This window comes from Charadrius vociferus, unplaced genomic scaffold (assembly GCF_000708025.1).
Source record: "Charadrius vociferus isolate BGI_N301 unplaced genomic scaffold, ASM70802v2 scaffold209, whole genome shotgun sequence".
In the NCBI taxonomy this organism is placed as follows: domain Eukaryota; kingdom Metazoa; phylum Chordata; class Aves; order Charadriiformes; family Charadriidae; genus Charadrius; species Charadrius vociferus.
In genome coordinates, this window is record NW_009660387.1 from 344,788 (window position 1) to 363,201 (window position 18,414).

At 36.9% G+C, this 18,414-nt stretch overlaps 1 protein-coding gene across 4 annotated transcripts in view; it reads right to left on the reverse strand.

Moving 5' to 3' along the window:
• The window catches only part of CASK (calcium/calmodulin-dependent serine protein kinase (MAGUK family)), a 162,489-nt gene that overhangs the window by 17,210 nt on the left and 126,865 nt on the right, over window positions 1-18,414 (reverse strand). For 2 of the 4 annotated variants that reach the window (XM_009893282.1, XM_009893281.1), the window contains 6 exons: window positions 14,989-15,074; window positions 12,479-12,547; window positions 7,649-7,717; window positions 6,269-6,304; window positions 3,277-3,473; window positions 2,261-2,376 (listed from right to left, as the gene is read on the reverse strand). In XM_009893282.1, the coding sequence (XP_009891584.1) occupies window positions 2,261-2,376; window positions 3,277-3,473; window positions 6,269-6,304; window positions 7,649-7,717; window positions 12,479-12,547; window positions 14,989-15,074 (573 nt within the window). The remainder of the gene's footprint in view (window positions 1-2,260; window positions 2,377-3,276; window positions 3,474-6,268; window positions 6,305-7,648; window positions 7,718-12,478; window positions 12,548-14,988; window positions 15,075-18,414) is intronic. The other 2 variants (XM_009893280.1, XM_009893279.1) reach the window with 1 other exon arrangement.

Genomic DNA, 18,414 nt, shown 5'->3' on the forward strand with positions numbered 1-18,414 from the left:
ACCATAGCATTTCAGTCAACCTCTTTATATCCTACATTTGGCATAATTCCCCGGAATATTACTGGCATCATCTTTAATACCTCAAGGACACTAAGATCAATAAACATTCCTAAGAGAAATCTTGATTCCAATCTGCGCTTTCATTAATTTTTTGACTTCTTAGGGGGAAGGGGAAGTGGCAGACGGTATCCTGAAAAGAACACTTTCTTTTATGGGTCATTATGATAATTTTTAATGTTCATGTTTCTAATTTTTGGCAAATAGTGTGCTCTGATATTAAGTGACTAACAGCACTGATGGCGGCAAGCCCTAAGGCAGGCAAACTGTGCAACTCAAAGTGCTGTCAACCTTCCCCAAAATGTCCCCCTTACATCAAGATAGGAAAGTCTCGATTACCTTCCTTTCCGGGATTTAATTGATACAAAGTCTTTCAGCTAGTACTGCTCCTAAGATATTGCCTGCTCCTTCTCCTTCCCTGGCCATCCTCTTTCCTTTGCAGCATGCCATGCTTAGTCACTCTGACATCATTAACTACATAGCTGCACTGTGAACTCTATTAAGAAATATATCTGCCTTAAAGAAAAAGAATCAATGTTTTTTTGTTGGGTTGTTCTTCAGTTAGTCTAGTTAACAGCACGGCCACACAAAGTTATACTGCCACAACTGAAGGGAGTAGCAACGCTGTGGGAATGTATGCTGGGACCAACTGATAATACTTTAACACCAGTATTGTCAAAGACTTTAGGTCATAAAATCCAGTTTATTCTCAACAGTTTTTGTTAAGGTCATAATTAGTAAAACATGGTTTAGTGCTCTGCAATGAAGTAGAAACATTGAAACAACCAGAATGTTAAACCAGCAAAAGGAAGGAAACAAGTCAAAGCTTTCAATCTCTACTTGTATCATAATTAAATATTTAGAGACCATCCAAAAGGGTTTTCAGGGTAATGAGTAATTTTATATTTAACTGTGAACATTTTACATGTGATGGTGAATTAAGGAGTATAAATGACAATTACTGTTCTTTGACTTTCTCAGATTTTATTTTCAAATGACTTTTAAGTGAATATAAATTCTGTAGTGCTGATATGTAGTACTGATAGGTGCCCAGGGAAGTTGTGGATGCCCCATCCCTGGAGATGTTCAAGGCCAGGCTGGATGTGGCCTTGGGCAACCTGGTCTAGTGGGAGGTGTCCCTGCCCATGGCAGGGGGGTTGGAACTCGATGATCTTTAAGCTCCCTTCCAACCTAAACCATCCTATGATTCTATGATTCTATGTATTACGAGCTCTGATGCTCTGATACTGCACAGTGATTGTATAGGTAAGGAAAAATGTGAAAATATGGATTCATGTTGTTTAATCTGTACGTTCAAGAATTCAAGTGAAAAAAAATCCATAAATCAATGCAATATATAAAATACTTTCATTACACTGGTATATCTTTTAATTCGAATAAAAATCTCTGCAAGTCTCCCAGGAGAACACAACAACATACTTATCATCACAGTATGTGATAACAATGCAAAAGCAATAGAAACATTTACATATATATACATAAACAATTTTATATTAACTCCACTCATGAACGAAGGGGTCTTCCTTCTTTACTACTAAAACTAATGAATTTTGCTCAGCAAGGATCTCTTACTCTACAATTCTGCTTTCAAAATTTTCTAAAACAGTTCAGTTTTTCAGCAGTCTAAATAGAAACCCAAAACTTAGGATTCAGGCAGAAATCACTGCAAGGAGGATGAACTTCCACAGTTTGTCTATTTGGTAGCTGTAAATAACACACTGACTACACAATGGCTCTTATTGCACTTCCAGCTGTAACACTTCAAGAAAAATGCCCTTTGGTGATGTTTTCGCACATGTAATCTATAACTATAAACACATACTAACAAGGATGCAACTGAAGAGTCTTCTGTAGAGCACAGTAGTTATATAGATTGCAAAATTCATATCCTGTTGGTTTCTAGTGCTCCTTTAAATATAAACCCCAAAACAATGTAAGCCTTTATTAGGATGTATTATGAGGCATTTATTTTGTTGCAGCTTGTCTCTCACTGATTAAGCTGTATGTTTAAATAGCAAAGAACAAGCAGAGTAATGTTGGCATAATTAGAATTTTACTTATATTTTCCTAAGTAACTTATTAGGTTTATGTAACAGTGCCAGCTGAACAATTAATGGCAAGATTTAGATTGGGAAAAATTTAACCTCTTAAAGATACTTGCCTTTTTTTTTTTTTTTCATACCTGCATTGTGCTTTGCCAAATATTTGTCTTTGTACTGCTTTTTTTTCTTTCCAAACCAAGTACAGCTGGCCTGTTGCTCCTGTTTGGTCTTCTCCATGGCAATACAAGCAACTCGCCTGGTGTATGGAGGAGAAAAAAAATTTTTTGTTGTAATCAATGTGTTTTTAAAAAGCCACACAGAATGAATTAGAAAAATAAGACTTTTTAATAGTACAAGAATACAGTAAAACTTTTCAAAACCCTTTTTTTTTTTGATTACTTAAAAGCACTTATATACAAAGGCATTTTGATACAAAGAATATCTTCTTTCTGGTAGATCATTAAAGCTCAAAGGGAGGAAGGGCAGCTACTAAAATGGCTGTAGACCACTTTGCAGCAGATTAGACTGGAAGAGCATGAGGACTGAAAAGACCACTATAGTTTGTGCTGATACATTTAAAATATTTACTAAACAGCTGCTGCAAGAGCTCTGCTTTGCTTTTGCGGTACTCAGTGCCATTGCTGTTCATTGAATCTGTCATTCAAGAATCTTTTCACTGTGATTTCTTTCTACTTGTTGGCTTTCACATCAAAAACGAAAAGGAGAGAAAAACCCCAAAGTCCCTCAATGACCTTCGTGCTTGATGCCTTGCTAACACCTTATTCCTGCACCACTTGCATACAAGCAGTACTAATGAAAAGTGTTTAGAACCTAAACGAGAAATTCATTTGACCCCCTTACAATTTGTATGTAGCCTTCAATCCTAGATTCCTAGTGTATTAGAAAGCAAAAATGATGTTTATTAACACAGGTGTTTATTTTTCTAATGTAACCACAAATATGATATTGTATGCGACCCTTACTGCTATGCATATACAAGAAAAAAAGAATCAATGCCACACAAACTGAGCCAATATATACTTCAAAAAAAAAAAAGAAAAAATGATGCAAAAATTAGGTATACAACAATGAAAAGCATGTAAGACAAAAGTAAAAGCAAAACCAAATTCACTTTTACAGAAAACTTAAGTCATACCATTCTTGAAGTTCAGGAGAAGGAATAAGACCTGCAGTACCATTTTTGGAGTTCTCAAGTTTACCCTGCCACCAGTTGTGATCATCTTTGCTAATGATTTGGATAATATCACCAACTCGGAATCTGATGCCAGCTTCTTTGCAAGGAATGAGGTCATCCTTTGCTGGATCATATTCAAATTGTGCTCTTACATATATCTATAGAAAAGAGTTTATAAAAGACACTGCAACATTATTACTGGGACAGTATTAAGAGTAACAGGTGAAAATTTGATCTGTGCATGTAGCTACACATACTGTTTGCAACAAGCAAAGGAAGAAACAGAATGGCAAAAGCAGAAGTGATAGTTGAAAATGAAACAGAAAAAAAAACAACCCAGAAAACAATGGAGATATATGATGTTATTTTGAAAGCTCATGTCTTTTACATACTGTAAAAACCTGAACAGCAAAAATGAACACATGTAATAAACTGACAGAGTCCCTCAAATCAGTGTTGACTATCACGAACCATTACAAACTAAAACCCAGCAGCCAACACCTGAGCTGTACTGTATCTTCCAACTGAAGTCCCACGGTATGTTTTAAAAATTTGTATTACAGGAAATTTTATTGGACAGTACAAAGGACTTTGGCTACCTTGCTGATCTGTAGTGTTCAGAATGAAAATTTAGTACCTTTTTTTAGATTAAATAGGAATTTTTGTGTTGCACCTATCACATATAGTTACTTGGGAGGAATCTGGGAATTCTCTGCATGGGTTTTTCAGTAAAAGTCTACTCCCATATAAGTGAAAACTAACAATTTGAGTAAGTTATTCTCTAAGGAACATTAACAGAAAGAATTCAGATTCTGACTTCACAATTTAAAATAATACACCAATACTTGCTTTGTGTGTTAGTGAGGTCTCAACCTGAGAAAATAAAACTAAAAGTGATCTCCAGTTTTGGTTGCTAATTACAGCCTTGATGCATCCAAGGATCTTAAAATTGGAATTAAATGTTATGTCCAAGATGGGTGATTTCTACAGTTTATGATCTTCGAACATCACTGTGTAGCATCTCAGACAGCCACGTATATTCTACTGCTGATTTTCTTACTAAAAATTGACTGATTTAGAAAAAAATAAAATACATTGCAAAGTAATATCCTTCATTTAAACTGTAACAAAACAGTTTTCTCAAAATCTGCTCCAAAATTAGCTGTAACTATGCAGTGTTAGCACTATTCATGGCACTTTAAAAAGTTCATTCCTACAGTAATCCAATCTTCAACTCAACACATGAATATATTAACATAAACTGGCTAATCACTACTATCTTGTACCTGATGCATTTTTATCTGTGTACAGTGACAGCATCAGATGGTAATACCAATATAGAATGCAAATTTTAATATACTAAATCTGACCCTTGTTCTGCTGTGCATTGAGTCGGTGAGTTTAGGCAAGCAACCCAATTTCTTTAGTCACCTGCAAAATAGGATATTTGAAACCAACTATGTTTATTTACTAATTGACTTTCTATGAAGTAATCAGTATTGAACCAATCCCTTATTTTGCCTCAACCTTATCTAACATAGGTCTAAAAAAGGGAGTGGTATTTTCACCATCTAGAAACTTCCTTGCTTTTCAAGTCGCTGCTCCAGTTTGAGCCATTATCCACCATATATTGGCTGTTCATGGAACGTTACAAAATTCCTTACAGATAGCAATATATCTATTATCCAAGCCCTTACTGTCTTCAAGGATGACAAGCTACCAGAAAAACATGCTGGTTCAATGGGAAAGGACTCTTGGAAAAAAAACAAGTAACTATAAATGGTGCGAGTACGAGGAACACCATTATTCTGATACTGCCTTGAACAAACTTTCTTCTCCTGGGAAAAATACCTTATGACAGGAAACCCAAAACCTAACACAACAGCTTGGAAGGTCTTTCATTGAGCCTTTCCAGGACTACATTCAGGAAGCTGGAAACTTCAGAAGACAACAGAAAGCCGGAAGAACCATATAGCTATAAGCTTTAAAAAATGGGAAATGAAGTGAGAGTAATCCATCCTTGTAACAGGTATTCCAGCCAACTTAAACAGATAGTACTATAAAAAGATTGTCAAAGGCAATAGATCATGGAGTCCATCGACTCTTTTGATTGGAATTGCATGAGTTACTATTAAGAACCTTGGTAGACTAAGAGGTTGAGCCCATAATTAAGATTCAGATGCAGATTCTGGAAGGGCTATATATAAATGGAGCAGTTACTGAAGCTGAATCACAAATCACTTGATGGTATGTGTTGATTTGGAAGCTGCAGTAAAAAAAAAATAAATTTACAACTGCAAAGGGAATCACAGGGAATCCTCTGCAGAGCCCTTAAGGGCTTTCTTGGAATTCTCTGAAGAGGGAAGATGTTTCTTTGGTCCATGACGACACGTACTACTGTCAAGGTAACACAGTAAAGGGAGGTTGCTGAATCTGGGCCGTAGGTCTGAAAATGTAAGAGGCTATCTTCAGACTTATCAACTCTTAATAGAAACTGTCCTTAATGTTTTTCTTTGAAGAGCTTTCTTAATGTTAATAACAAGTTATAAGCCAACTCGAGCTTTAGAATCTTTGTCAGTACAATGTTTTAGAGTACAGTATTAGACACTTGCCATACTAGTCTCCATTTCAGCTGAAATATAAACTCTAAGATGAAAATCTGCACAAGTCACTGCACAACAGTAAGTCTATTAATGCATTCTGAACTAAAACATCTCCAGTTAAATTTACAATGACTTTGTAACTCTCACACATATGGACACATGAAAAAATGCTCTTTTGAATTAGCCACAAACAAATGAGTTAAAAAGAAAAATGAGAAAAAATGGAAAAATTTTTCCAAGCTTAAATGTTTTAGTCCAGCACATACAGAATATGAGGGGGCAAACAATAAGCAGGGATGTTCACTAGCAGCTAAGTTTACAAAAAAACCCCATGGAGGATATCTATTCACCTGTCGTCCTTTTGGTTGTGTGGTCGATGGCAAGTCCTGCAGAATAAAGTCAACCCAGGAGAAGAAATTTTCATTTTACTTTTTAAGGGTATACAACACCATGTGTTAGTGATTCATACAACATTACAGTAAAATGGTAAGTCAGACAAAAGTATAAAGCATTGACCCATGTTTAGAAATATTTTTTTCTTAAAGAAAAATCAAACCCAGGCTGTTTAGCAGCAAGCTGAAGAAAGCAGGTAAAAAGTTTAAGCAGATAGAGAATGTGCTTTTTAATAAATAATTCAGCATCTTCAACACAAAAGCACCATCAAGTGAAAGAGGCTCTTTATGTGAATGCCTTTTCCACTTAATACTTAGCCTTGTTTTTAAAAGAGAAGAATGACTACTATAAGTATCAAAAATTATTATTAAAAATGTATAATGTGATTAATTGTGCTGAGGAGTAAGATTATAACTACAAATTCAATTTTATTCACAAAAATTTCTCAAAATTTTTCATCCACAATTATTTTTCATTGTGTTAATTAATAAGCACTTTACCTTGTGGCAAATAATTTCCAAGTTGTAATTTTTTAATAGTTAAAGGAGTATTTTCTCAAGTTTGGGTTTTGTTTTTTTTTGTTTTAGCTAGTCCCATGAACTCATGATATTGAGAGCACTCTTACTGAAAGAACTTGTGTGTACAGTTACTACATTGGTCCAAACAATGACAAATGATAAACAACACAAATTTTAACATTAATATACTTTAGAAAAACAGATCAACAGCACCTTTCTACCTGAATACATACGAAACAGAAGTACTTTGTGTTAAAGATGTGATGATAATAGCTTGGTTTGTAGTGCAGTTTAAAGCCACTTCCTTTTGCTTTTCATATCCAGGCAAGGCTCATTATTTCACAAAGTATGTGCACGTACCACAACAGCAGAGGGCACACCAATTCGTTAACTCAGATAGCGGAAACCAGTACACGTTCCAGAGGTCTCTCGAAACACAAAACTTAAAAAAGTCTAAAATGTCTTGAAATACCAACTGCACAGTTATTCTTTCTTCAAACACTGCTTCCAAAGTTCAGGATGGAAATAAGACTTCCACTTTAAACCTTTGCTTAGTTTTGAGGAAACGGCTAGCAATGATTTAAGGATGACTGAAGTGTCACATCACAGTCATTAACATTTAATTCACTATATGGCTTTTAATGAGAATATGTTGGAAAAAAAACCTTAAAAAAGAAAACGGGGAGTTACATATGTAATAACCTTGGTTCTATCAGCAGGACAAAATTTTCCACTGACCACACGATAAGTATAACAGTAATGGCAGATGAGCACCAACAAAACTTTCACACTTTCTGTGTGTGGAACTGGAAATCTTACCGAAACAGAATTGTTAGTGCTGCTATGACCATTAGCTGGGGACTGTCTGGATGTAGAGGGGGAATCTCTCTGAAATAAGACACAAGGTTCATTAACAACACAACACTATCACAGGAACACAGATATATTTAAAAGAACAGTTACATCCACAGCCTTATAACCATTTGCTTAGCTGCTTCATCTGTGAAAAGTTTCCACACTACAAACTCCGTAAATCTGAGAAGTTCTTCCATAGTTTAAGATTCAGGTTTGACATTTTGATGTATCCTAGGTAATAACTATTTTTATATTGCCTTAGCAATCAAACAGCTTTTTAATTACTGAGTATCTGGGACCTCTTGGATCTCATGCGGCTGACAATGCTAAAGGCCGTCAGTCATACTGATGTCCTTGTGGAAGGTAACCACCTGAAGTTATACGCTAAATAATACTTTGAATAGAATGAGGCACATACTCCATTTTAAAGATGCTTCTAAATGTTTTTTTTCAGCTATGTGTTGGAGGTCAGTGTTGATTAGTTTCTACCCTGTAAGATGCATGTCTGTATAGTGTCTTCAAGACACTAAAGCTAATGCATGAGAAGGAAGTTAGATACACTCTTCTCGTTCCTTATCCACTTTACACCATACTGAGGTTTTTTTTTTTCCCTTATGGGTTTAAAAACATTAAACTTTGCCGAAATACAACACTTTAAAAAAGCCACCTCTCTTAACTCAGACAACCAGTGTGGTCCTACGCTTCAGTGAAGAGACAGCAGACGCAAGGTGCTTAAGGGGAAATTCTGCAGAAAGGGTAATAGGAATTTCTAGCTGGGTCTTGCAGAGGCAGTAAGTCACTTGCAAAGCAATCTTTTTCACATGCCATTTTGATTGTACAGTATTTTTATCAGCCTTCCAGTACCTGAAGGGGGCCAACAAGAAGGCTGGAGAGGGACTTTTTACAAGGGCATGTAGTGATAGGATGAGGGGGAATGGCTTCAAACTGGAAGACAGTAAATTTAGAATAGATATTAGGAAAAAAAATTTCACTATGAGGGTGGTGAGGCAGTGGAACAAATTGCCCAGGGAAGCTGTGGAGGCCCCATCCCTGTAAGTGTTCAAGGCCAGGTTGGATGGGGCTTTGAGGAACCTGGTCTAGTGGAAGATGTCCTGCCCATGGCAGGGGGGTTGGAACTAGATGGTCTTTAAGCTCCCTTCCAACCTAAACCATTCTATGATTCTACTTAATTCTGTAAGATCAGATAATTGAGCCACCTCTTCAAGAAATAAAATAATTCATTCATACATTAAAAAAAATTCATCCCCTTTACTCCCAAAGGTATTTTGGAATATAATATTCCATGTCAAAGGTCAATTTAGGAATATCTGGTGACTTTACATAACATCAAGGATAGCAGAAAAAAGGGCTAAAAGAGTTTTCAAAGAAAATAAAGTTAACTCTGTCCCATTTTATCAATACAAGTGCCCCTTGTGAACAAATATAAAACAAGAATTGGAGCTAAACTGTTCACACAACAATATTAATTGGGTAAGGTCCTCTACTACTCTACTTACACTAATTATGCAATGGCATTCACAGGTGTTTAAAAGCATCAAGAAAAGGTAAAATAACAGGCAATACTTTATCACTCTTGCTGCCTGTACATTTGACGCACAACAAACTCATTTAGAACTTCTGCACTTTTTTATGGACTCATTATATATGATTTCATCGAAAGTTCCATATACAGCTATCTACATGCTTTTAACACAGCTGAGGACAGATCTGACATTATTATGGCTGTAAAATCATTGTGGTTCCAAGTGTGTAGGTCTGTATACTTCTGCTACGTGCGTAGAAACAAAATGGTCATTTGTCTCCCACAGTTATTTGCAACTGGCGGAAATAAGCTCTAATTCTATTTACAAAATCACTCCAGCATAGCAAGTTTAAAATGTTCAAATGAAACCAAATAAGCTATTCATTCCTGAAAAAAAAAAAAGGAGAAAGAATAAAGAAAAGCCTAAAGGAACTGTTATTCGGGGTTTTTTTTTGTGTGTACAGGAGTACCAGCATCACCTTTATCAAATAGCAGCTCGGAGATATTTCTCCAAAAAAGCAGTGACTTCTTTATTTTACAAAGAGATTTTTTGCTTGCTCTGCAATTCTGTCTCTGCGAATTTCTCATTTTCAAGAAGAGACAAAATACTCATTTTACTTTTTTTTTTTTTTTAAACCTGGTTTGTTATGATCTGCTTAGTCAGTGATGGTTTAGCAAGGGAAAGCTTTGGCAAGCGATGCAAGCACCCAAGTCATTTGGAGAAAAACAAGTTGAGAGTGACCTGGAGAATACCGCTATTTCCAGACTCTCTTGAAGGCTCCTCTCCCTTTGAAGGAAATTTTCTTGGTTTGAGAATGTTTTTATTTGTATTCCTCCAACAATTCTCAACAGAAGACAGTATGTTACTCAAAACAAACGTTGATCATAACATACTGAGGAAATGACACATTTTTTCAGTGTTACTGGTGATTTCAGTACTAACTGTAAGGAATTAATCTATCAAGCTAGTCAAGAGGCATGTGTACAATTTTTAAATAATTAGACAGTTCAGCCACAGTTTCAAAGGCATTTAGATTTTTAATTTCCTAGGGATCTGGTCTTTCTTTGAAAAAATACCAGACTCAAAATTTAAGAGAAAAACTGTAATTATGCACAGTTTAATCAGTCAAATCAAGGAGTAGAGAAACCCTTGTAGAGTGCTAGGACTGCTTAGAACTGGACTGGAAAACTTGAGCTTTGGTTGTGAGTTTGTTTCTCCAGTAAATCAGAAAAAACCCTAGTTATCCCCTAGTTCTCCTGGGGATAAGTGCAGGAAAACAACTGGAGGATCCAACGATTCTGACTAATATAGAAGTGTTATCATCATATTTCAGTATAACTTGACTATATAGGCTTCCCAATCTCATCTAGCGCCTAGCTAAATAACAAAATGGCAGTCTTTTGGATCCTTGCTCTTCAGTTCAAGTACTGCAACCAAAGCCTTAGAGGCAATAATCATAATTATTTCCAAATGATGGCAAAATTAGTTTCCTGTTGATTCCTTGTTCTTAGGTGTGGACCATGAATGATAAATCAGAGTATGAGATGCAATTCTATAGCAGAAGTCAATTATGTCTACTAGATGTGGCCTGATCAAATTAGATACCAATAAGAACAGCTAGACTAATGACAATGTTGCCAGATCCACAAAAAAAAAAGAAAAAACTAGTTAAGTTTAACTAGTGAAGACCCAGTATCTCTCAATTTATCCTGCTAGAGAGCATTAGAAGCAAGCTTTTTCTGTCTTAGAAATATCATTCAACATTCGCTTCTAGCTTTTATCAATGGTTAAGAATTTGATTCATCATCTGAATCATATTCCTGAAAAAATCTGTGAAAGAAGTTCTCATGCTAAATGCCACAGAATGTGATAATTAGACATGCTTTTTTTCCCCCCCTAGTTTTGCTGTTTTTTCCAAAGGAAGGTAAGAGTCTGTTTTCCTCTCTTCTGTAAAATAAATACTCATAAAGAACCTAAGACACAAAGCTAAGTAAAAGAGATGAACTGCTACTGCTAAAATGATACCTAATGATATTAATTTAAAGCTGTACGCTGAATTATTTTCTCCAAATAATCATCTTTCTAACAGGTATATTGTTTAACCAGTTTGTCAGCATAGTCTAGAAATTCAATTTTATTTTTTTTAAAGCCTTTGTTTTTAATGAAAAACCTTTGCTTTCACATTTATACCTTCAAAGAAAATCAGCCCCATAGGTGAAAAACTGTCAAACCTTCTACCTCTAAAACCTTTTAGTTGTTGTTGACTTCTATTAAAAGTACAGAAGGCAACGAAAAAGCAGTAATTTTTTTTCTTTCAAACAGATTGTTCTGACAATCACAACAGCAGTTTCTGTGTATTCTAGCATTTGCTGAGACACAAAAACAATTAGGGTGAAATCACATCTCTAATTAAGATAAGGTGCTTGACTTCAACAGGGATTGTGATTTCACTCTTGGAATTCTAATTTGGGAACTGTTTGCGCAGTTAAGCATGTGGCACAGAAAGACTGGCATCATCTACATCGCGCATATGCCATCTGTATGCTTAAATTGGAACAGTATCTCTCAAGTAGCCCTTTTCCAGAATTTAATTCCCTTCAGTTGCAATCTGGAACACAACTTTGTAAGCAGAAGGGAATTAAACGTTACTGTGCAAAACCCATAATACCAAGTTTCTAGTTCAACAGGAAGTAACTCCAAATCTGTTTTTCTTCTGTAATGACAAATACCAATTTTTCATGGAAACATAATAATAAGCCACATGTAACTGTTACAGACAACCATCACAAATTTACCTCAACAGGGTTATACAGAAACAGATTCTTCAATTAACCCTTAACAGCCCAAAGCAGTGAAGTAATGTTTAATGCCTAAAAAAAGGAGGATTGTTTCTCAGCTTAGGAACTTTAACAGATTTCTCGGAAAATGAGTTTAAACTGTAAATTTTTTTGAAGGGGCTTCCTAAATGCATGAGTTGAGGATCCCCTTTCCTGTTTTTTTTTTTTTTTTTTTTTTTTTTTTAAATAGGCTGTAAAGAGTTAGTTAAGGTGCTGATGAGATGAATATGAAGGCAGGGCTGAGTAGGTAGATGGGACCTACTCGTGTTCCGTTATCTTTGTTGTAAAATTGGTGTGCGTGATCTAACAGGACAGGCAGAAACAATTTCCCAGAAAGCAGTAACATTCAGCCATCAGCAGGCAGTTAGTTACAGGACTGAGGAAGAAATGGGATGGTTTCTTAAATTCATTACCTCACAGGATGAAGATTGCGTGCGATAACTTGGCACAATCTTAAAGGTGATACTTCCACGCATTTCCCTCTGCAAAAAGAGAAGCACTTCTTTAAAGACTAAGACACTGAAGATAAAATCTCCAAGTCACTAATGCTTGGAAGTAAAGCATCACAGTTTTAGAGCAGTTTTCCTAAAGTAAATGTTCAGAAAAGCTAAAACGCTATGGCTAATTTGTCATTTCACTTATAAGCAAACCTTTAAATCATCTCTCATTGATCAAAAAGATAAACATACATTATAAGTTTGTTCACCTGACCAGTTTTCAAATGTCTAGAACCTATAGCTGTATTTTAAGGTGAGAGATTCAGAGATGTGTAGGTTTCTTCCACATCTATCTTTCCTTTGTAGCTATATTCTTGTGATCCACAGTCTTTGCTACTAAAGTGACATTTTCTTCCCTTTCATCATGTTCAATAGAAAAAGCACATTCAGGTTCTGGAAAGCTGCACATCACTGTACTAAAGGTAGAAACGTAAGAAACAGTCTTTCATAAGAACAGAACATGGGGTCTACTAGTTTGCATTTACTATAGTATAAGAATATTCATAACAATTAGCAACTGCAGAATAGCAGCAGATTGTGGCAGCATAGTTGCTCAGCCATATTTTCTTAAATGATTGTTTGAATACAAGTGCCACCACATGGCTGATAACTGCAGGACTCGATATGGGCAGAAAGGTAAGATCACTTCAAGTGATCTTGGAGTTTTTCTGCTTTCTCTCTTTGGCTGGGTTATTGTGAGTCAAAAAAATGCTATTTGCCTGGACTCACTTAAGCTTGTCTACATGGCTCTGGACACAATGAAAGGATTAGTGATACCATCCAAGATTACAAGATTAGGGTTGCATGCAGAAAAATTCGCAAGTGTTACGGAGTATCAAACTAACTCTACTAGCAAGGCCTAAGATGGAGCTTTCCTGCAAAAAGACAGACTGAGCTGAAAATACTTGTTTTTCTTTGGAATATCAATAACCATGAGCCACAATAGTTATAAATTGAAAGAAGGGATGATCCAGCTACATATAAGGAACACATTTTTCCCTACGATGATAAATAAGTATTGGAACAGGCTCCCCAAAGAGCCACCTGTCCTGTCAAATCTCTGTCCTTGGATATTTTCAAGGCTTAACCAGACAACGCCCTGAGCAACCTGGGCTGAATGCAATGTTGACCCTGCTTTGTGCAGGAGATTGGACTGGAAACCTCTTGAAGTTACTTCCAACCTGAATGGTTCTATGATTTATTTTTTTTGTATTTGTGTAGCAATTATACCGATAGTTGAGAAAAGTTTCTTTTCTCTCATAGTATACTCAGTGACTACACTTGGTGTAGACTGGAGATTTAAAACAAGGGTATGATCTTTATAGATTAATTTAGGATGAGTAATAGGAGGCAAGCAGTATTTTTTCTGTTATATCTACTAGAGACAAGAGAAGAAACTCCTCCATTGAGTGGTCAACATGGATTCACCAAGGGGAAACCCTGCTTGACCACTCTCTGATAGCCTTCTGTGTGGCATGACTGGCTGGGTAGATGAGGGGAGAGCAGTAGATACTGTCTGCCTCGACTTCAGCAAGGCTTTTGACACTGTCTCCCATAACATCCTTATAGGTAAGCTTAGGAAGTGTGGGTTAGATGAGTGGACAGTGAGGTGGATTGAGAACTGGCTGAATGGCAGAGCTCAGAGGGTTGTGATCAGCGGTGCAGAATCCAGTTGGAGGCCTGTAACTAGCAGTTTTTCCCATGGGTCAGTACTGGGTCCAGTCTTGTTCAACATATTCATCAACGGCCTGGATGAGGGAACAGAGTGTACCCTCAGCAAGTTTGCTGATGACACAAAACTGGGAGGAGTGGTTGACACGCCGGAAGGCTGTGTTGCCATACCGTGAGACCTGGACAGGCTTGATTGTTGGGCAGAGAGGAACTTAGTGAAGCTCAACAAGGGCAAGCGTAGGGAGGAATAACCCCATGCACCAGTAGAGGTTAGGGGCTGACCTGCTGTAAGGTCCCTTCCAGCCTCTACCATACTGTGATTTCAACAAAGGAAACTCAGACATTAGAAAAAACTTTCTAAAATGTAGAAGAGTTATACACTAAAGTCAACTGCCCAGAGAGTTTGGGGAACCTCCATTACTAATGCTTTTTAAGAGCTGGTCAGACATATATCTGGTCAGGAATGGTTGGGTGTCAATGGTCTTTTCCGTGGGACTAAATGGAGTAAATAAAATGATACCTGGAGGTGCCTTCTACTATTCCTGGGTATAATATGCAAAAAAGCCACTACTAAAAAACGGGACAGCCTGTAGAAGGCTTTAACAGCTATACACAGGAAGACTTTTTGTTACACACACATGCGGGCTATCAGCAATAGAAGAAAAAGGGGAAGTCACAATGCAATTACATAAAAGTTCTGTAAAAATAAGACAGGCACTTTTACAAAGAACATGAGAAAGATTTCAGGCACTTACAAGCATTTTTTGTAGTTGTTCTACAGTTTGATTTGCCACACTTATTCCATTTATTTCTCGGATTTCATCCCCTACATGTAGCGTACCTGTGGAGTTAACAAAACACACAATGACCTCAAACACATTTTTACAAATTGAGATAATTTTAAGATAGCACTAATATTCATACAAAGGCATAAATATGAAGCAACATTAAAATAAGTTTTTTGGCTAGATTCAGAAAAGGACTTTGGTAGCTATGTATTAGGAACAAAAGATGACGAATCTGTCTTTTAGAGGGCAGTCAACACAACAGCATGAGATGCCCACTATAAAGTACATGGTGAAAACATGAGTCCCTTACAAGGACACTGCAAAAACCCACACATTGAAAAGAAAGTCACCTTCAACTAGTCAGCTGGAAATGTTGAGCAGAGATATTCAAGCAGTATTTTGTCAGATGACTACTTAATGCAGTTTGGCTTCTGGACATTGCCGTAATTTTATCTGTCAGACTGCTGTATTTTTTCATTTATCTGATTTTGATTTGCCATAGTTACAGTATGCATTTTATATATGTAAACTTGATGTCAGCTTAATGCAAATGATTGGTGTGGCTACCTACAATGTCAGATGATGAAACAAACACCTACTTAGCTTAGGCAGGTCATAAACTGACCTGCTGAAGCTGGGATGGGAATGGCATGCTACAACATGGCCTTAAGACATTACAAAAGCTCAACAGGGAAGAGGCAGTGAATGAATGAATTAACATCAGGATTAGAAGCCACCTAGGAGGCTCTTTCTGGATGATAATTTCTGACTTGGGCAGCTCAAGACCACCTAATTCTCTAGCAGTTCTCAAAAAAAAAAAAAGAAATAAAAAATCCCATGGTTTATTATTAGCCAGAAGATGTTTTTTATTTATAATGAAATATGACAAGACCATTTACTTGACAGGTATTTCTTTTGGCTGTATGATTGAAATAGTTCGGGCAAGCATCCTTTTCTAAATACTGTACCTAATATAATAGTTCTTACTTGGGAAACTGGCAACTGGAAAACATTTCCTAAACTAAAACTTACCTATGGAAAATTACCTGAAAAATCAACTAGAATCCTGAAAAATCCTTAAAATGCTTTTCCTGAACCAAAATAGTCAGTTTTTCCAAAGAATACCATGCAAGCAAAAGTTTCAGCTGGTAAAAACATGTGAAAATCAAACTGTGTGCCTGCTAAACACTAGCACAGCCTGAACCAAAGAGAAGAATCCTAAAAAGCTCTGTTGCTATGATTCCCTTTGGCCTCTCTTCTGTGAAACAGAAGCTTACTTGGCAGTACTACAGCAGAGAGCCCAAAGTTTACGAAAACTTTCAGTACTTTCATAAGTAAGTCCTTCAGCCACATTAAATGCTCCTAACAGTTCTACAGATCTGCTGATAGTGAAATTATAAAAAATTTCCACTCGTCAGTGGAAAAATGATCACAATTAATAGTTTACAGAATGTGGATTCAAGTCCTGCATCTGCATTTCAAATTAATCTAGTTCACATCTAGAATATTAATAACCAAATCTCTAGTGAAACACTTTGAATTTTGGCAGACTTTCTCAGGAAGGCATTCAATACCCAATTCTTAAAAACATATTCTGAAAAAAATGAGGCTCTGTGTTGACTGTATCAGGGCAAAATTAAATTGTGTTTGAAGTGAGTGTAATTGTTATTAAAGAATAATACTGAATCAGAAACAGCATATGCCCTAGAATAGTATAAAGAGTCTTTGGTATTATACAAAATATAAATCTGATGGAATTAAATATTAGAATGAGAATCAGACTCAGTAATATCCCTGTATCAAATCATTTCAATAGTGCACTTAAATAAAATCCCCTCTTCTGGAGCATTTCCCATTTCTGTTACTCTGACAGAAGTGAATACTGTTCTGTTCATGCCTAGAATGACATCACAGAATTGTCTAGGTTGGAATGGAGCAGTATACATAAAACTTGGGAATAAAGCATGGACACTTAGCAGTAGATGGTCATTCTGTTTTGGGGGGTGTATGCATTGATAAACCACAGGAAGAAATTTTCAATCTGAAGGAATTGACTTTTATTATCTGCAGAAACTTTTTACTCTTTATAAATATTCTTGTTGGAAAAGAGTATTTTTGACATCTTTGAGTAATGATTCTTCTGCACCATTTGTAGATCCCATGATACCTATGCTTAACCATCTAATTTTGGTTGCTTTTGGTTCCTTTCCTATTGGCAGTGCAGTGTTTATTTAGAACTAAAGCTATTCATGACTTACTGATGTATAACACATCTGTAATAACAAAGACTGGATGTATTTTATTTAGTTCAACAAGGCCAAGTGCAACGTCCTACATCTGGGTCGGGGCAATCCCAAGCACAAATACAGGCTCGGCGGGGAATGGCTGGAGAGTAGCCCTGAGGAGAAGGACCTGGGTGTGCTGATTGACAAGAAGCTCAGCATGAGTCAGCAATGTGCAATCACAGCCCAGAAGGCCAACCATATCCTGGGCTGCATCAGAAGTGTGGCCAGCAGCTCAAAGGGGGTGATTCTGCCCTTCTACTCCACTCCCGTGAGACCCCACCTGGAGTACTGCATCCAGCTCTGGAGTCCCCAACATAAGAAGGACACGGACCTGCTGGAGCGTGTCCAGGGAGAGCCACAAGGATGATCCAAGGGCTGGAGCACCTCTCCTATGAGGAAAGGCTGAAAGAGTCAGGGCTGTTCAGCCTGGAGAAGAGAAGGCTCCGGGGAGATCTTATTGTGGCCTTCCAGTACCTAAAGGGGGCCTACAGGAGAGCTGAGGAAGGACTTTTTACTAGGGCATGTAGCGATAGGACAAGGGGAAATAGCTTTAAACTGGAAGAGGGCAGGTTTAGATTAAACATTAGGAAGAAATTTTTCAGTTTGAGGGTGGTAAGACACTGGAAGAGGTTGCCCAGAGAAGCTGTTGAGGCCCCATCCCTGGAGGTGTTCAAGGCCAGGCTGGATGGGGCTTTGAGCAACCTGGTCCAGTGGGAGGTGTCCCTGCCCATGGCAGGGGGGTTGGAACTCAATGATCTTCAAGGTCCTTTCCAACTTAAACCATTCTATGATTCTATGATTTCTGGCGTAAATGATTTCCTTCTTTGTCTTTGCAACTCAGAGTGAGGACAGTTTTAGGAGGTGTGTGCTCTTGCTCTGCACAGAAGTATGAGAAATCCTACCCTATTAGGAAGAAGACAGAACAAATTCTTGGAGTCCCTATTTGTAAACATGTTTTGTAGCCAAAAGAAAATTCTGTTGCTTGGAAAGTGAAAGGCTGTGAACGTATAATCATATTTTCACCATATTTTGTTAGAACTGAATAAACATTATCAGGGGCATCGGTGTTTAAAAAAAAAAAAAAAAATAAAATCGGTGTGAGTTTTAC